This window comes from Staurois parvus, unplaced genomic scaffold (assembly GCF_062004578.1).
Source record: "Staurois parvus isolate SC_StPar_1 unplaced genomic scaffold, SC_StPar_1.0 ptg000132l, whole genome shotgun sequence".
In the NCBI taxonomy this organism is placed as follows: domain Eukaryota; kingdom Metazoa; phylum Chordata; class Amphibia; order Anura; family Ranidae; genus Staurois; species Staurois parvus.
Genome location: NW_028317928.1, coordinates 6,796,289 through 6,816,184, shown reverse-complemented (window position 1 = coordinate 6,816,184; position 19,896 = coordinate 6,796,289). Strand labels below are relative to the sequence as shown.

Here is a 19,896-nt window from a genome sequence, read left to right as displayed (position 1 = left end):
ACCATGTGGTCTCATAATCTGATAGATTGAAATACAATCATGAACATAGTTTCTCAGTGCTGCTGATAAATGCAAAACGATCAATAATATTCCTCCCTGGCCAATCGACACAGCTTGACCAAATCCAACTGAAATAGAGTTGAAATTCACTGGCAGGGAAATTATGGCTGTTCGATTGTTTGCTGGTTCGATAGTTTTGATCAAATTTTAAATAATCGTAACATGTGTGGCCACCGTAAATCTGATTGTACGGTCAGGGTGTATCGTGTATGGTGAGCTTATGACAGCTTTCTCCTTGGTCAAGGCTTGCAGAGAAGTTCACAGGACCTGGAAAATCACGGCTATCACTATATTCTATCCACCCTCTTATGAACTACAACAAAATGGCCCCCTCCTTCATTGAAGACACAAAAACAAATATTTAGAATGATTTCCGTTTGTCTAAATTTTATCAGACAGTTTTGTCAAGGACTTCAAGCCAACATTAGAAAGCAAGAGTAATATATACTTACACATACATATGGCTAATCCCAGAGTGAATAATTGCTCAACCATAGTCAGCACTTTTTTTGTCTGAGTAGGAAGTGACTGCAGTAGAGTTGGCAGCCATTTTCCTGTAGCCAAAGATGTGGCAGACATTTTCTTGTAGCCCACAAGAGAAAGAAGGAGGAGATTTTATAGCTTAAAGACACTTCCTTGTGTTATTCTTTGGCTGCAGAGTGTGTGCCTAGTGAGGAGGAGGTAATAATGTCTTCTTATTATAACATGTTACATGTGAGCCTTTTTTTATTGTACAGGATGAGATTTAAAGGGGTCCCAGCACTGTTTGTGGATAGGATGGAAGGACAAGAGGTTGCTGTTGGTAATTTTGGGGTTTGATGGTCTCCTGAATGCGTCGAAGCATGGAGCCCTCGCTGATGTCCTGTTTTTTTATGCCAACTGAAACATATCCATCACCGATACTAATTCTTAGTAATTGCTGGCCACTTCACTGGCAAAAATGAAAACTACATAAAAATGGTGGTGCACTCCATGTGCTGCCCCCAACCTGGGCAAACCAGAGGGCATCTGGCAACCATAGATCATGGCAAAAAAGTGGGTGTGACCAAACTTTCCAGAAGGAGGGGCTTAAATGGCATGGTTGAACAAAACTCAGGCTTTGGATATGTGCTAGAGCAGGGGTGGGCAAACTTTTTGACTTGAGGGCCGCAATGGGTTCATATATTGGACCCGGGGGCCGGACCAAGAGTAGATGAATGATGTGTATGTGTCATCCATAGTAAGTATAGTAATATTCCCCCATAGTAAGCATAGTAATTAATCCCCCATATAGTAATTCATCCCCCATAGTAATTCATCCCCCATAGTAATTCATCCCCCATATAGTAATTAATCCCCCATATAGTAATTCATCCCCCATAGTAATTTATCCCCAATAGTAATTCATCCCCCATATAGTAATTCATCTCCCCTATAGTAATTCATCCCCCCTATAGTAATTCATTCCCCATATTAATTCATCCCCCATATTAAGTCCCCAAGTCCCCCCTGTGTCAATTTACTTACCTTTGCTCCGCGCGTTCCTCTCGCCGTGTTCCCGCGCCGTTCCGGTCTTCAAGGTGGACTGTGAGAGGAGCCTAGCTCCCCTCACGTTCGTCACGTTGCCCCGCCTACACACATCCTGACAGCCATCCTGACAGTATCACGCTCCGCAGGCCGGATTAAAAGGTCCGCCGGGCCGTATACGGCCCGCGGGCTGTAGTTTGCCCATTGCTGTGCTAGAGGGTGCTCTGGGAAGGGAGAGGACTTGTACTAGAGGAGGGGTAGTGTGGTCAGATATGTACTGGGGGCACTTTAGAAAGGGCGGGTGACTTGTACTAGAAGGTGGCAGGTCAAATATGTACTGGGGGGGGTGGGGGGCTTTGGGAAGGAAGAGGACTTGTGCTAAAAGACAGGGGGAGGGGTCAGATATGTACTGGGGGTGCGTTTTAGGAAGAGAAAGGACTTGTACAAGAAGGTGGGGTGGGAGGTCAGATAAGTACCCGGGGGGAGTGTTTTGGAAAGGAAGAGGACTTATGCTAAAAGATGGGGTGGGTTGGATATGTACTGGGGGGTGCTGTGGGAGGGGAGAGGACTTGTGGTGGGGGAGTGGTCAGAGGGGAGAGGACTTGTTCTAGAAGTTGGGGTGTGGGGCAGATATGTACTGGGGGGGTTCTTTAGGAGGGGAGCGGACTTTTGCTAGAAGGTAAGGTGGGGGGTCTGATGTGTACTGGGGGACGCTTCAGAAAGGGAGGAGGTGGGGAGGGGTAGGATATGCACAGAGGGGGGGGGGATCTTGTGCTAGAAGGTGGGGGGGGTCAGATAGGTACTGGGGGGTGCTCTGGGAAAAGAGAGGATTTGTGGTAGGAGGTGCGGGGGGGAAATGTGCTGAGGGGTGCTCTGAAGGGGAAAGGACTTCTGGTGGGTGGGGGTCGGATTTGTACTGGGGGGTGCTTTGTGAATGGAAGGGACTTGTGTTAGAAGATGGGGTGGGGGTTGGATATGTACTTGGGTTGCGCTTTGAGAGGGGAGAGGACTTGTCCCAGAAGGTCGGGGGGCAGATATATAGTGGGGGGGGTGCTTTGGGAGGGAGGAGGACTTGTGGTAGAAGGTGGGGGGAGAAGATATTCATTGGGGGAGGTGCTCTGGGGGGGGCTTGTGCTAGAAGGTGGGGGGGCTGGATATGTACTGGGGGGGATGCATTGGGAAAGGAGGCAACTTGTGCTAGAAGGTGGGGTGGTCAGATATATACTGGGGGGTGCTCTGGGCAGGGAGAGGATTTGTGGTAGAAGGTGGGGGGGGTGGATATGTACTGGGGGGGCACTTTGGGAAGGGAGAGGCGTTGTGGTAGAAGGTGGGGGCAGATATGTGCAGGGGGGCGCTCTGGGAGGGAAAAGGACTTGTGATGGGTGGGGGTCGGATATGTACTGGAGAATGCTTTGGGAATGGAAAGGACTTGTGCTAGAAGTTGGGATGGGGGGCAGATGTGCTTTGGGGGGTGCTTTGGGAGGGTGGAGGACTTGTGCTAGAAGGTGCGGTGGTCAGGTATGTACTGGGGGGTACTCTGGGAAGGGAGAGGACTTGTCCTAGAAGGTGGAGGGGGGGGCAGAAATGTACTGGTGGGTGCTTTGGGAGGGAGGAGGACTTGCACTAGAAGGTGGGGTGGGGGGTGGAGATGGTCCAGGGGAAGCTTTAGGAGGGGAGTAGAACTGTTCTAGAATGTGGTGGGAGGTATAGGTCCTTCTCCTTTCTGTGTACATGAGAACATCAGAGTCCACTCTGCTGTGATTTGTGCAGGCAGCCGGCAGGGGGAGATTCCAGTTGTCATAGAGGGGGAGATAGCGGCATATGGAACCCTGGATAACGCACAAGAAATGTAGGGTAGGTGTCCCAGGTGTCAACACGAGCGCACCCCTGCCACACCCGTTACTGGAACTCAGTGCAGCTACTCATTCCAGAACTGAGTTCTGAGATTCAGCATTGGTTTGCTGGGCTGCTGAGATTTAAATCAAATCTCGGGGCATTCCCAGCGAATCCAGGACAGTTGGGAGGTATGCATAAAGCCCACTACATTCCAATAAAAGTGATAAAGTAAGTGATAAGTTCTCCACCTCACCACCAGCCACGAATGTCTATTTTTTCAGGGTGTGGAGATCTTTCTGATGTAACACAGTTTTACCCGGTGAAGTGGGCAAGTGGGGTCTTCCACAAAGTCAAGATGTCTCGGAAAAGAGGTCTTATGTTGACCACATGTGTATAAGTATGATTCCCCAAAGCACTGACTCTTTAGATTTCATTTTTTTAACACCAATTTAATATTTTAACACTGAATCTAAAGAGTTGCCTGTTTGCTGACTACCTTTTTCTTGTTCCCATGTAAAGAGACGCCCCATGGAGGAGTGGGAGTATATAGAAGGACACAAAGATCTCTTCATAGGTATCATGATGGAGAACCGGCCACCCCTCACATCACCGGGTAAGAGGAGACTTTAATTTCTTGTAAAGGAGAGAAGAGTATTGAGGAGTCACCTAGATCTCTGGTAGGGATAAGCACAAGCTTGGTGACTTCATTGATTGAATGTAGCCATATTAGGTCAAAAATAGCATGGGCATTCCCTACCCGTGTGGCTGGGGGGGGCGCGGGGATTGCTCTAAGGCACTGACTTGGCAGAAGTGACCTCTTGCTTTCCAGTTTCAGTGCGGTGGGGGAGCACTGACTTTTAAAGGGGCTGTAATGGCAGTAAGTTCTGGCAGTCTCTTGCAACTTGTTCTCAGTTATTGACGATCTCCTGCAGCAAGTCTCCATCTCCCAACTTTCGAAAACCTCAATTTCCTAACAAATCTCTTGTATCATGCCCACAGTCTTTGAACCACCTACTCTGGCTTGTGCCCATTCTCTAGAAAAAGTAGATGTGAGAAGCTGGAGGGTTAACGCTTATTTCTTGACATAGAACACTTTCCAGGAGTTTTTAAATAGAGTCCTATAGGAAGATTTGTTGTTTTTCATCCAAGCCCTGAAAAAGGCAAATTGGTGACCCTCAAAATACGTTGGCTACCTTTTATCGTCCTGTTGTCGCGTTTTTATCAGTAATAAATATTTCTGGGCTCTCAAGACGACCATCTAGTGCTCATTTTGTCATCCTCACTTGGATTTCCCAGTCTTTGTTACCATTGTGTGTGCACAGCCTTTTGGGATGTCAGGGGACACCTGTCAACAAGATACACATCCTCCGATATAAAGACATAGAAACAATGGATTCAGTCAGTGTGTGTGTTTCCTACAGATGGATCCAGTAATGGGAACCCACCAGAGAGATGTCCCCGTCCTCTGTATTCCCCGGATTCCACACAGGAAGGTCATACCATCCTTCACCATCATCAGGTAGATGGCTCCAGTAATGGGAACCCACCAGAGAGATGCCCCCATCCTCTGTATTCCCGGGACTCCACACAGGAACATCAGGAGATCCCTCAGGAGGATCAGGAGATCCCTCGGGAACATCAGGAGATCCCTCAGGAGGATCAGGTAGATGGGACTGAAGTTAATAATGATCTGTAGGAGAGTTTAAACAACATGTGTCTGTGCTATCTATATGTTTGTGTTATGCAGGATGAAAATTATTTTAAAACTGAAGTGAAGGAGGAAGATCCATATGTGATGGGCGATGAGGAATTTCCTCCAGGGATCAACAAAGGTAAGTTATTACCTCCAGTAGACAGTAATGGGGAGACGTTGGGGGTTATTTACTAAAGCTCGAGAGGGCAAAATCTGGTGCAGATCTGCATAAAAACCAATCCGCTTTTAGGTTTTATTGCCAAAGCTTAACCACTTCAAGTCTGGACACTTTCACCCCCTTCCTGTCCGGGCCAATTTTCAGCTTTCAGCACTATCACACTGTGAATGACAATTGTGCGGTCATGCAACACTGTACCCATATGCATTTTTGAGCATTTTTTTGCGACAGATAAAACTTTATTTTTGGTGGTATTTATTCACCACTGGGATTTTTATTTTTTTGCTATATAAATGAAAAAGTCCAAAAATTTTGAAGAAAAAATTGTTTTTCTTATAAAATATTGAAAATAAACAAACTTTCTTCATAAATCTTGGCCAAAATGTATTCATTTATCTTTTTAGTAAAAAAAAAATCCCAATTATTTTATAACCAAAAATTACAATTTTTCAAATTTTTTTTTAACATTTTTATTTATTTTTTTTATTATTATTTATGGGTTTTTTTTATATATACCGTCATCCTAGCAGTACAGTGTCACTGTACTACTTGTGAGGGGTGATGAAGATTTTTTTTTCTTTTTTCTTTTATTTACACTGATTGCTTTTACACACATAAAGGCTGTAAAGCAATAATTTCTCCTTCTCTCTGGCTGCATTCATGCAGCCATTGAGAAATACTGTGCGAGCTGTGATTGGTCACAGCTTGTCACATGGTACAAGGCTGTTGTGAATAGCCCTGCACCATGTGATCTCTGTAATCATTCACAGATTTCACAAGTAGTAAGCAATGATGTCAGAAGTGACATCTCGCTTACTACTATTCATGTGATCACTGATTGGCCAATCAGTGATCACATGATCGGGACCTCACACAGAGATCCCGTACAGCGATCGGTGTTCCGCTGCGTCCTCCGGAGGGAGCGCAGAGGCAGTGGATGCGGGGGGACGTTTAGAAACATTCACCTGCTTTGGCAGCGCTCCCATCCGGCCGTTTATCGACATGGACCAGACGGGAAGTGGTTAATTGAACAAGCTGAAGTTAGAAGCTGATTGGCTATCGTGCACAGCTGCACAAGATTTTGAGTGCTCCAGTTTTAGTATATCTCTTCCAGTATGTATGGGGAAGTTAGGGGCCATCAGACCCCAATATACTGTTGCTTTCCTTGCATCCTGTCATTCTATGTTACCCAGCAGGAAGCCCATCTTCATATGTAGATGCTGCAAATGTACCCACTACAAAGGGGGGTGTCAAAGAGGAGGAAGAAGGTCATATGAAGATTAAGGAGGAGGAAGTTCCTCTAGAGATCAGCACAGGTGAGGAATAAACACTAAATCCAGAGAAGAGTCCCAGATCCTCCTTGTTCAGTCACTACAACAATCTCTTCTTCTCCCCCCTCCTCTGTCAGTAGACAGTTATGGGGGGACAGTATGTGCCCAGTGGGGGGGGGGGGGTCAGGAGCCATCAGCCTCTATTAGACTCCGGCTATGAACCATGGAAGGAGGAGGAGATGCCTCCAGAGATCAGCACAGGTGAGGAATAAACACTAAATCCAGAGAAGAGTCCCAGATCCTCCTTGTTCAGTCACTACAACAATCTCTTCTTCTCCCCCCTCCTCTGTCAGTAGACAGTTATGGGGGGACAGTATGTGCCCAGTGGGGGGGGGGGGGGGGGGGGTCAGGAGCCATCAGCCTCTATTAGACTCCGGCTATGAGCCATGTAAGGAGGAGGAGACGCCACCAGAGATCAGCACAGGTGAGGAATAAACACTAAATCCAAAGAAGAGTCCCAGATCCTCCTTGTTCAGTCACTACAACAATCTCTTCTTCTCCCCCCTCCTCCGTCAGTAGACAGTAATGGGGGGACAGTATGTGCCCAGTGGGGGAGTCAGGAGCAGGGTGCCCTGGGTGCAGTGGTCTCATGTGAGGGAGGTGGGGGGCTGCATTCCCATCTCTACTTGGCACTGAAAGTGGCAAGCCATATTTGGAGAGGCTTTATACTGGAAGATGGGATTTGGTGGGTGGGGGAAGGTTTTTATTTTCTTGTTGCTGCGAGGGGGGATTTATTCTAGGAGGAGAAATGGGTGGGGGGATTTGTGCTGGAGGGGAGATTGGGGGGGATTTGTGCTCGGGGGGGAATTCTGCTGGGAGGGGGATGGGAGGGGAGCATTTGTGCTAGGAGGCAAAATTATGGGAGGGAGAGGATTTGTTCTAGGAGGGGGATGCGGGGGATTTGGGCTAGGAGGAGGGTTGGGGGGAAAGGGAATTGTGATAAATCCTGTATAATAATAATAATTTGAGGGGGAAAGGACTTGTGCTGGGGGAGGGGTGGATTTGTGCTGGGAGGGGGGTTTTGGGAGGGGGGTGTGGGATTTGAGCTGGGAAAGGGTTGTGTCGGAAGAAGATTTATGCTGGGAGGGGGATTTGTACTTGAAGGAAAGGGAATTTTTGTGCGGGGAGACTTTTTGGCTTGCAAAGGGAATTTATGCTTGTGGGAGGGGAAGGGTGCATATTTGTGCATGATTTATTGGGGAGGGAAGGAGAGGATTTTTCCTAACACATGCTCAGACATCGTAAGTATATCTATTTGGTATCTCTTTTGGTATCTTCTCCCTGGGGCCTAGTTAACTGGTCAGATGCTATCAGCCTCTATTAGACTCCGGCTTTCCTCCTCACATCATGTCATTGAGACGTGACCAGTCTCCTCCAATACACACTCTCTGGGGTCTCTCATATATCTCAGTACAGGGGGCTTCACTCTCATCTTTATTCACAGACACCAGAGAGACTCAGAGAGACGTCAAAGCTGAGGAGGAGGAAGAAGCGCATGTGAGGATTAAAGAGGAGGAAGGAGGAGGACATGTGAGGATTAAGGAGGAGGAGGTTCCTATGGAGATCAGCACAGGTGAGGAACAGTAAAGATTCTCATGCCCTCCTCGTCATTAAATTCTAATCAAGATGTATTCCTTGTGTGCTGTAAAATATAACTATATGGACTCCCCTCCAAATTACTGAGTTCACATGTTTCAAGTGAAGGGTAGACGTGCAATTTGCTTAGTTTTGATTACATTTTGATGAAAATTAAGTTTTCGGAGATTTGGATATATCTGAATTTCCAAATTGACATAGAATCAAATGGCAACGAATCCAAAACAAAGTTATAATGAAAATAACTGAATGCATTCTTTCATTCGGATGACATCACATTTTCGAAAATTTTTGTTAACATCCGAATTCATTGTGAAAAGCTTTGGTTGTTAAGGAGTTGGCAGCCGCCGTGTCCTTAACAACTATGACTAAACAAAAGAAGTGCTGGTTGAAACATTTTTTAAAAAAAACAGCGTGGGGGTCCCACCCTAATCCTTACCAGGCCCTTCAGGTCTGGTATGGACTTTGAGGGGAATCCCATGGCCAAATTTTTTTTAAAAAATGGCGCGGATTCCCCCCCAAATCCATATCGGGTGACAAAGAACTTACTATGGATTTGGGAGGTTGGAGGGGGGGGCATGCAGTGTTTTTTTTTTTTCTTTTAACCGACACTTCACTTGTTTACATTCTGCTGTCAGCAGGGAATTCTGCTGACATCAGATGAGTCGTGGTTGTTAAGGACGCAATGGCAGCCTGCTCCTTAACCACTTCAATACCGGGCACTTCTACCCCCTTCCTGCCCAGGCCAATTTTCAGCTTTCAACGTTGTCGCACTTTGAATGACAATTGCGCGGTAATGCAACACTGCACCCATATGAAATTTTTATTATTTTTTTTCACACAAATAGAGCTTTCTTTTGGTGGTATTTAATCACCACTGAGTTTTTTTATGTTTTGCTAAATAAAACAAAAAACACCTGAAACTTTTGAGAAAAAAAAACGCACTTTTCTTCATTTCTGTTATAAAAGTTTGCAAATAAATAACATTTCTTCATAAATTTAGGTCAAAATGTATTCTGCCACATTTCTTTGGTGAAAATAATAATAATAATTGAATTTTTTTTTTTCAAATGTTTCTATTCTTTTGTGTTTTTTTTTATTAAATTTTTTTCTTTTTTTTACTATTTTATTTTTCAGCACACTGTGACCAAAGCAATACAATGTTACCATAGTAACTACTCTGGACAAGTGATCAGGATTTTTTTTTTTTTACACGTTATGATTGCTAATACTGATGTATTTCATTGACTTTTGTAATCATTGTTACTGAATGAAACTGATTCATTCAGTCTTTTGTTGTGATTAGCTGTGATTGGGCAAAGCTGATCACATGATACAGATGGGCTGTGATTGGCCCTGTCTGTATCATGTGACTGCCTTGACCAGTCACAGCTAACAATATAATTGTATACAATGGATGGCATGACAGGAAGCCATCCATTGTATACAATTGACATGTGATCTACTGTGATTGGTCACAGCGGTCACATGACACTGGCAATGGGTCGGTGTAGTGATATGTCATCGGTTGTGTCCCGTGGACACAATCGGTGACAGATCGTGTGCCGCGCAGCTCGTTTTGGCAGGACGTCATATGACGCCCAGTCACAATGGCAAGTGTCAGTCTGCTATAGGCCGGGCAGGAAGGTGTTGACAACCACAGCTATTCACAATGAATTTGGATCCATCTGAAGTTAGAGGGTGGATTCGAAAATGTTTCCAGTCCATCAGGTCTAATGAATATGAAAAACTAATCCTGAAGAAACAAAGATGAATCTCTGACACAAAACGAAACTGAAAAAACTAAATGATCAATCTAACAAACACATCTGAAATGAAATGTTCTGGCGTGCACATGTCTAGTGAAGAGTTTTATTGATATTGCATCATACAAGGACTATTTAGACAATTGTGGCTTCCAGTGATTTTAGAAAGGCCCTTTCCTCTTCCATCATGATTATTTGGACAATAGGTGGATGGATTTAAATTGTGTACGTTTGTCCACAGTGCTGATGACCTCAGTAAATCATGTATCAGCCGCTTCCTCCCACCGCTCCTCTGTAAAGGTTGGAATTCATTAAGCCACGTGACTGGATGACATGAATGTCTGGGCACCGCATGGTCAGTTGGGTTTGTCCGGGAATGTAGAGGGAGTGTTCCAAGGGGGATGAGGATATATCCAACTTCAGAGTACCAAACTGAGGCTGGAAGCCCATCTCTGGGGAAAGGAAAAATGTTTGTTTAGGTCTTTGGCAGGGGTCTCCAAACCTTTCAAACAAATGGTCAGTTTACTGTCCTTCAGACTTTAGAGGGCCGGATTGTGGCCGGGGGGGGGTAGAAAATGTCCTGGCCCCAGCATCAAAGAAAATAAACATAGCCTTAGGGTTGGTGGTCAGTAGGAGGAGGAGGAATAGTGCCCCATCTTTGGTATTAGTAAGAGGAATAGTATCCCATTATTGGTACCAGTGGAATAAATGGTGCCCCATTGTTGGTGTCAGTGGGAGGATGAGTGCCTCATATCTTTGGGAGGAATAGTGCCCCAAGGGCCGGATAAAGGCTAGCAAAGGGCCAAAGTTTGGCGACCATTGGTCTAGGGGATCAGGAACAGCAGCGTTTAGCTTACCCAATCCCTCACTTCCCCAGCAGTCTGCACTTTATTCTTCTCCCTTACGCATGCAGACTGACCCTTTTTTGCATCCATAGTGACACTGTACTACTTGTGGGGGAGGATAAAGATTATTTTTTGTTTGCACTGATTGCTTTTACACCCATAAAGGCTGTAAAAACAATCATTTCTCCTTCTCTCTGGCTGCATTCCTTCACAGTATTGAGAAATACCGTGAGAGCTGTGATTGGTGACAGCTTGTCATATGGTATAAGGCTGTTGTGAATAGCCCTGTACCATGTGACCTCTGTGATCATTCACAGATTTCACAAGTAGTAAGCAATGATGTCAGGAAGTGACATCTTGCTTACTACTATTCATGTGATCACTGATTGGCCAATCAGTGATCACATGAATCAGGACCTCACACAGAGATCCCGTACAGCGATCGGTGTCCCAGGGAGCGCGCACAGGCTGTGAATGCGGGCGCCGTTTATAAACGGCTACCCACACCTGCACTGCTCCCGTCCGGCTTATGTACATAAACGGCCAGACGGGATCAGTGCAAGTGGTTGAGGTGGCAAAATGGAGGAAATATAATTTTTATTAGGTTTATTCATATAATGGTTAGGTTTAGGGCAGGGAACTCCAAATGTGTAATTGGGATTCCATGTGAGTCAGAATGCGGGCTATACTAAGAGATTCCTATGTCGTCTAGGTTGTTATATAAGTGGATCCCTAAGTATTTTGCACTTCAACTGATCAGTAGTCTGAAGTTTAGAGCTGGCTAGGTATTTATAGGGTTGTGTTGTACCTATTGGAAGGCAGTAGATTTTCCCAGTCCACTTTCTGTACCGAATCTCCCCCAAAGTCCTTCAAAGCTCTTGGAAGCACCACGGTACAACAAAACATCATCCAAATAGAGCGAAGTGCTCTCATTCCAGGTGCCTGAGCGGACACCATCTAATGTATGAGTTGTATTTGATGTTAAAGAACCTGCCGGGAAGTTAGTTACCAACCCCTATTACCATCTGTTTCTCTTTCTCCTTAGATGGACAATACAGAAGGTGCAACACAGATGGACGTTACGCCATCTCTACATATGGGAAGACTGAAGATGACGATGTCACGTCTGATTCCTCTGTGGAAGGCTCAGCTACTCCAAAGATTCCGTCTAGACAAGGGTGTTGTTCTGTAGGTGTCCCCCGTTCAGTTATCCATCATGCAGCTGGCAGAGAGGATGGATCCTTTCCATGTTCTGAGTGTAATGAGACTTTCAGCAAGAAAGCAGAACTTCTCTCGCACCAGAGGACTCATATCATGGAGAAGACGTATACCTGCTCAAAATGTGGGAAGAGCTTCAATGAGAAAGCCAAACTTATGGTGCATGAAATCAATCACAAAATTGAGAAGCAAAATTCATGCTCTGAGTGTGGCAAATGTTTCCGTGACCAATCTGCCCTTCTGATTCATAAAAGGGTTCATACAGAGCAGGTTTACTCATGTGCGGAATGTGGTGGGACATTCACAAAGGAATCCTACCTCATTAGTCATCAGAGAGTGCACGTCGGTAAAAAGGTCTTCTCATGTTCTGAATGTTGGAAGTGCTTTTCCCAGGAGTCCTACTTGCTCAAACATCAACGGATCCACTCTGGAGAGAAGCCATTTTCATGTTCTGAATGTGGGAAAAGTTTTGCTGAGAAAGGGAAATATATTGCCCATCAAAGGTACCACCAAGGGAAACCATTCAAATGCTCAGAGTGTGGGAAAAGTTTCACACTGAAGAGGGGCCTTATTGACCATGAGAGAATTCACACAGGAGAACGCCCATTTGTTTGCTCCGAGTGCGGAAAGGGTTTTAGACAGAAAGCAACTCTAATGATACACTGGAAAACTCATCCAGGCGTAAACTTTAAGCCCTACCCATGTCCTAACTGTGAACAGTGCTTTGACCGCAAAAGCGAGCTTGTTAGTCACCAAAGATTTCACGTAGCGGAGACGCCTTATTCATGTTCGGAGTGTGGGAGGTATTTTCCAAACAAGGGGAGCTTTGTGAGACACCAGTCCAACCAGAGCAACGAGACGGCCTTCATATGTTCTGAATGTGGCAAGTCTTTTCCATGGAGAGGTTGTCTCGTTTATCATAAGACAATACACAATGACTGGATGCCAACGTTGTAAAAGCACTAGGAGATATTTGGATGGTCACTTTTATGGCCAGAGGTGGACATCTGCCCATTACACCTCCATCAGCTTGTTGGTCATCCTATTCCAAAACCATAGACAATTACATGCTGATGTTGGATGAGAAGATCTGAATTCATTCCAAAGGTGTTCAGTAGGGTTGAGGTCAGGGCTCTGTGCAGGAAGCTCAAGTTTCTCCACATCAAACCCATCAAACCATCTCTTTATGGAGCTGGCTTGGTGCACAAGGAATTGGTCATGCTAGAAAAAATGGCCCTTCCCCAAACTGTTGCATAAGGTCGGAAGAGCTCAATTGTCTAAAATGTCTTTGTATGCTGTAGCATTAACAGTCCCCTTTATGGGAAACACCTAAACTCGATCATATGGAGTCAACATAGTTTTGGCCACATAGTGTAGATCCTATTATTATTTTTCTTTTTTTTTTAGTGTTTGAGCAAATTAGAGACTTCTTTTTTTTATCCTTATATAGATTTTCTGCTCAAGAAAAGCAGTAGGGTTAGGGATGACATCAAACATGGCACAACATCAAAGTAGTGTTGCAAATTAAGAACAGTAGACTCAGGTAGAGAGGTCAACACAGAAAGACCATAAAGATCTAGTGATAGCTCACGCCATGTGATGGTAACGTCATCCATGCTGGATGAATTGAGTAGAGGTGCTCACAGACCTTAGATAGCTGTTGGGCATATATACATATTCTAGGCTACGGAAAAAGGGAATGAAATGGCTAAGTCCTTGACCTTTTGTCCTCTTAAGGGCTTATTAAAGAGTCATAGCCCACTGTTGTCCCTATCAGGAAGTACCATGCAGCCATTGCTGGAGTGTATATATGTAGCCTGGAAGTGGCTACAGGAGTCAGCAGCTTTTGGACATAACAAAGGATGAGCTCCCATGGCAGTTGTGTATGACACCCAGGGCTTTAGCTTACTAAATGTTATCCACATAGGGTATTCCATACCTCAGTAAATCAATGCTATCAAGGGTTTGCTTTATCTTTTGAAAAATTACAAATTTCTGTACAAAACCAAATAGAATGTATTCCATAAAACCTGTATGCTCATTTTTGTTAATTGTATGTGAAGATGTCAGCGCTACAGACATTTGTTTCTTGTTTTAGAGCAGTGCTTCTCAACCTCTTTCAGTTTCAGCACCCTTTAAACATATGCAAAATCCTGAGGAACCCCAACTGAAAATGTTACTGTAATGGGAAACCTGAGCCTGGGACGAGGTAACCACCTTGATGAAATTAACTTTACACCAGAAGATTCCTTTACACCTGAGGTCTTCCCATCACACCAGGGGTCTTCCCATCACAACAGAGGTCTTCCCATCACATCAGAGTCCCCTCTTCATTTCAGAGAGTCCCCCATCACATCAGAGGTCTTCCCATCACATAAGAGGTCTTCCCATCACACATGAGGTCTTCTCATCACTTCAGAGGGTCCCCCATCACATCAGAGGGTCCCCCATCACATCAGAGGTCTTCCCATCACATCAGAGGTTCCTCCAATCCCATTAAAGTCCCCTCTTCACATTAGACTTTCCACCATACCATCAGAGGTCCCTCATCACATCCGAGGTACCCTCTTCACCTCAGAGGTCCTCCTACATGTCAAAATCTCCCCATCACATCAACAACCCAGATATATATCAAGAGTTCCCCCCATCACATCAGGAGTTCCCCCCCATCATATCAGGAGTTCCCCCCCATCACATCAAGAGTTCACCCATCACATCAAGAGTTCCCTCCATCACATCAAGAGTTCCCTCCATCACATCAAGAGATCCCCCGATCACATCAAGAGTTCCCCCGGTCACATCAAGAGTTCCCCTGATCACATCAAAAGTTCCCCCATCACATCAAGAGTACCCCCCCATCATATCAAGAGTTCCCCCCCCCCATCACATCAAGAGTTCCCCCCCCCCATCACATCAAGAGTTCCCCCCCCATCACATCAAGAGTTCCCCCGATCACATCAAGAGTTCCCCCATCAGAACTCCTTCACAACAAGAGTTCCCCCATCACATCAAGAGTTCCCCCCATCACATCAAGAGTTCCCCCCATCACATAAAGAGTTCCCCCATCACATCGAGAGTTCACCCATCACATCAAGAGTTCCTCCTTCACATCAAGAGTTCCCCCATATCGCATCAAGAGTTCCCCCATCACATCAAGAGTTCACCCATCACATCAAGAGTTCCTCCTTCACATCAAGAGTTCCCCTATCACATCAAGAGTTCACCCATCACATCAAGAGTTCCCCCCATCACATCAAGAATTCCCCCATCACATCAAGAATTCCCCCATCACATAAAGAGTTGACCCCATCACATCAAGAGTTTCCCCATCACATCAAGAGTTCCTCCCATCACATCAAGAATTCCACCTATTACATCAAGAGTTGCCCCGATCACATCAAGAGTTCACCCATCACATCAAGAGTTCCTCTTTACATCAAGAGTTCCCCCGATCACATCAAGAGTTCCCTCCATCACATCAAGAGTTCCACCCATCAAATCAAGAGTTCCCCCCATCACATCAAGAATTCCACCTATCACATCAAGAGTTCCCCCGATCACATCAAGAGTTCACCCATCACATCAAGAGTTCCTCCTTCACATCAAGAGTTCCCCCGATCACATCAAGAGTTCCCCCATCACATCAAGAGTTCCCCCGATCACATCAAGGGTTCCCCCCTATCACATCAAGAGTTCTCCCCATCACATCAAGAGTACCCCTGATATCAAGAGTTCCCCCCATCACATCAAGAGTTCCCCCATCACATCAAGAGTTCCCCCCCATCATATCAAGAGTTCCCCCATCACATCAAGAGTTCCCCCGATCACATCAAGAGTTCCCCAATCAGAACTCCTTCACAACAAGAGTTCCCCCCATCACATCAAGAGTTCCCCCATATTGCATCAAGAGTTCCCCCATCTCGCATCAAGAGTTCACCCATCACATCAAGAGTTCCTCCTTCACATCAAGAGTTCCCCTATTACATCAAGAGTTCACCCATCACATCAAGAGTTCCCCCCATCACATCAAGAATTCCCCCATCACATAAAGAGTTCACCCCATCACATCAAGAGTTCACCCATCACATCAAGAGTTCCCCCATCACATCAAGAGTTCCCCCATATCGCATCAAGAGTTCCCCCATCTCGCATCAAGAGTTCACCCATCACATCAAGAGTTCACCCATCACATCAAGAGTTCCTCCCTCACATCAAGAATTCCACCTATTACATCAAGAGTTGCCCCGATCACATCAAGAGTTCACCCATCACATCAAGAGTTCCTCTTTACATCAAGAGTTCCCCCGATCACATCAAGAGTTCCCTCCATCACATCAAGAGTTCCACCCATCAAATCAAGAGTTCCCCCCATCACATCAAGAATTCCACCTATCACATCAAGAGTTCCCCCGATCACATCAAGAGTTCACCCATCACATCAAGAGTTCCTCCTTCACATCAAGAGTTCCCCCGATCACATCAAGAGTTCCCCCATCACATCAAGAGTTCCCCCGATCACATCAAGGGTTCCCCCCTATCACATCAAGAGTTCTCCCCATCACATCAAGAGTACCCCTGATATCAAGAGTTCCCCCCATCACATCAAGAGTTCCCCCATCACATCAAGAGTTCCCCCCCATCATATCAAGAGTTCCCCCATCACATCAAGAGTTCCCCCGATCACATCAAGAGTTCCCCAATCAGAACTCCTTCACAACAAGAGTTCCCCCCATCACATCAAGAGTTCCCCCATATTGCATCAAGAGTTCCCCCATATTGCATCAAGAGTTCCCCCATCTCGCATCAAGAGTTCACCCATCACATCAAGAGTTCCTCCTTCACATCAAGAGTTCCCCTATTACATCAAGAGTTCACCCATCACATCAAGAGTTCCCCCCATCACATCAAGAATTCCCCCATCACATAAAGAGTTCACCCCATCACATCAAGAGTTCACCCATCACATCAAGAGTTCCCCCATCACATCAAGAGTTCCCCCATATCGCATCAAGAGTTCCCCCATCTCGCATCAAGAGTTCACCCATCACATCAAGAGTTCACCCATCACATCAAGAGTTCCTCCCTCACATCAAGAGTTCCCCCATCACATCAAGAGTTCACCCATCACATCAAGAGTTCACCCCATCACATCAAGAGTTCACCCATCACATCAAGAATTCCCCCATCACATCAAGAGTTCCCCCCATCACATCAAGAGTTCACTCATCACATTAAGAGTTCACCCCATCACATCAAGAGTTCCCCCCATCACATCAAGAGTTCCCCCCATCACATCAAGAGTTCACTCATCACATCAAAAGTTCCCCCCATCACATCAAGAGTTCCCCCCATCACATCAAGAGTTCACCCATCACATCAAGAGTTCCCCCCATCACATCAAGAGTTCCCCCCATCACGTCAAGAGTTCACCCATCACGTCAAGAGTTCACCCCATCACGTCAAGAGTTCCCCCATTACGTCAAGAGTTCCCCCGATCACATCAAGAGTTCCCCCGATCACATCAAGAGTTCCTCCTTCACATCAAGAGTTCCCCCGATCACATCAAGAGTTCCCCCGATCACATCAAGAGTTCCCCCCATCACATCAAGAGTTCCTCTTTCACATCAAGAGTTCCCCCGATCACATCAAGAGTTCCCCCCATCACATCAAGAGTTCCCCCCATCACATCAAGAGTTCACCCATCACATCAAGAGTTCACCCATCACATCGAGTTCACCCCATCACATCAACAGTTCACCCATCACATCAAGAGTTCCCCTGATCACATCAAGAGTTCCTCCTTCACATCAAGAGTTCACCCATCACATCAACAGTTCACCCATCACATCAACAGTTCACCCATCACATCAACAGTTCACCCATCACATCAACAGTTCCCCCGATCACATCAAGAGTTCCCCCATCACATCAAGAGTTCCCCCCATCACATCAAGAGTTCACCCATCACATCGAGTTCACCCCATCACATCAACAGTTCACCCATCACATCAAGAGTTCCCCTGATCACATCAAGAGTTCCTCCTTCACATCAAGAGTTCCCCCATCACATCAAGAGTTCACCCATCACATCAAGAGTTCCCCCCATCACATCAAGAATTCCTCCTTCACATTAGAGGTTCCCCCTTCAGATCGGAGGCTCTCCATCACATCAGAGGTTCCCCTATCACATTCAAGTCCCTCTTCACCTCAGAGGTCCCTCATCCCAGCAGAGGTTCCCCATCCCATCAGAGGTACCCTATCCCATCAGAGGTCTCCCTCACATCTGAGGTTCCCCCACCACATCAGAGTACCTTCTTCACCTCAAAGGTCCTCCTACATGTTAAAGTCTCCCCATCAGATCAACAACCCACCTATACATTAGATTTTCCCCATCACATCAGAGGTCCCTCATCATATCAGAAGTCCCCCATCACATCAGAAGTCCCCCATCACATCAGAGGTCCCTCATCACATCAAAGGTCCCCCCATCACATCAGAGTTTCTCCTTCGCATCAGAGGTTCCCTATCACATCAGTGGTCCCCCATCACATCAGAGGTCCATCATTACATCAAGAGTTCATCCTTACCTCAGAGGTCCCCCATCACATCAGAGGTTCCCCATTACATTAAGAGTCCTTCAGATCAGAGGTCCCCCATTACATCAGAGTTCCTCCTTCATATCAGAGGTCTCTCATTAAATAAGAGCCCCCCTTCAGATCAGAGGTACTCCCATCACATCACAATCCCCTTGTCATGTCAGAGGCCCCAGCAGTACCCCTCATCACATCAAATTACCCTATATAAATCAGAGGCCTCATATCACCACAAAGCCCCCCCCCCCTTCACATCAGAGTCAATCCCTTTATATATTAGCACTCCCCTCAATCACATGAGAGTACCCTAATAACAGAGCCATCACATCAGAGGTCCCCCATTACATCAGAGTCCCTCCTTCACATCAGAGGTTCCCCATCACATTTGAGTCTACCTTCACCTCGGAGGTCCCCCATTAAATCAGAAGTTCCCCATCACATCAGAGGTTCCCCAAAAAATACGAGTCTCCCTTCACCTTAGAGGTCCCCCATTACATCAGAGGTTCCCCATCCTATCAGAGGTTCCCCATTACATCAGAGGTTCCCCATCCTATCAGAGGTTCCTCATTACATCAGAGCTCCCTCATTACATCAGAGGTTCCCCATCATACCAGAGGTTCCCCATCACATTAGAGGTTCCCCCATCACATTCATGTGATGTCATGTCAGAGGACCCGTCGGTAGCCCCGCATTACATCAAAGTCTCCACTGTAAATCACAGGCCTCCTATCACCACAAAAGTCCCCCCATCACATCAGAATCGATCCCTATACATGAGAGCCCCACCATCAGATCACCAGTACCCCCATAACAGAGTCATTACATCAGCTTCCCCATAACGTCAGAGTCCCCCTATCATCACATTCCTCTGATCCAGGGCAAGCTGAGCCTTGTGCTTGCTGCAAACCCATAGATTGGCTTTACATTTGTAGAGAGTGTGAGAAGGCCAGCTACACACCTCAGCTGAGCACGTGATGGGGACACATGATATTTCACTGTTTGGGGGAGCTGCATAGTTAAGCCTCCTGATAGATTCTTCTTTCTCTTGGGGACTATTATGGTGAGATCCCTGCAAGTTTTAAGACACCTACCGTGCCCATTTTTAGGGGTTCCCACCATCCCTGTGCTGAGTTCCCGGGTCTGCACACCTGCTGTACCCATTATTAGGGGTTCCCACCATCCCTGTGCTGAGTTCCCAGGTCTGTACACCCGCTGTGCCCATTATTAGGGGTTCCCACCATCCCTGTGCTAATTTCCTGGGTCTGTACACCCGC

General features: G+C 46.0%; 1 protein-coding gene across 4 annotated transcripts; it reads left to right on the top strand.

Annotated features, from left to right (window-relative positions):
- The first annotated feature begins 651 nt into the window (after nt 1-651).
- On the top strand, nt 652-14,058 carry LOC149466249 (uncharacterized). 4 transcript variants are annotated; one of them, XM_089672924.1, is made up of 8 exons: nt 664-741; nt 3,684-3,799; nt 3,922-4,015; nt 4,824-5,065; nt 5,150-5,234; nt 6,470-6,589; nt 8,049-8,177; nt 11,857-14,058. In XM_089672924.1, the coding sequence occupies exons 3-8, from the start codon at nt 3,931-3,933 to the stop codon at nt 12,984-12,986; spliced, it is 1,791 nt and encodes a 596-aa protein (XP_089529050.1). In that variant the 5' UTR covers nt 664-741; nt 3,684-3,799; nt 3,922-3,930; the 3' UTR covers nt 12,987-14,058. The 4 variants fall into 4 exon arrangements, with proteins under 4 accessions (XP_089529049.1, XP_089529050.1, XP_089529048.1 ...); XM_089672922.1 differs by having other exon boundaries at nt 6,467-6,589; XM_089672923.1 differs by lacking the exon at nt 3,684-3,799 and having other exon boundaries at nt 652-741; nt 6,467-6,589.
- Nucleotides 14,059-19,896: the final 5,838 nt, after the last annotated feature.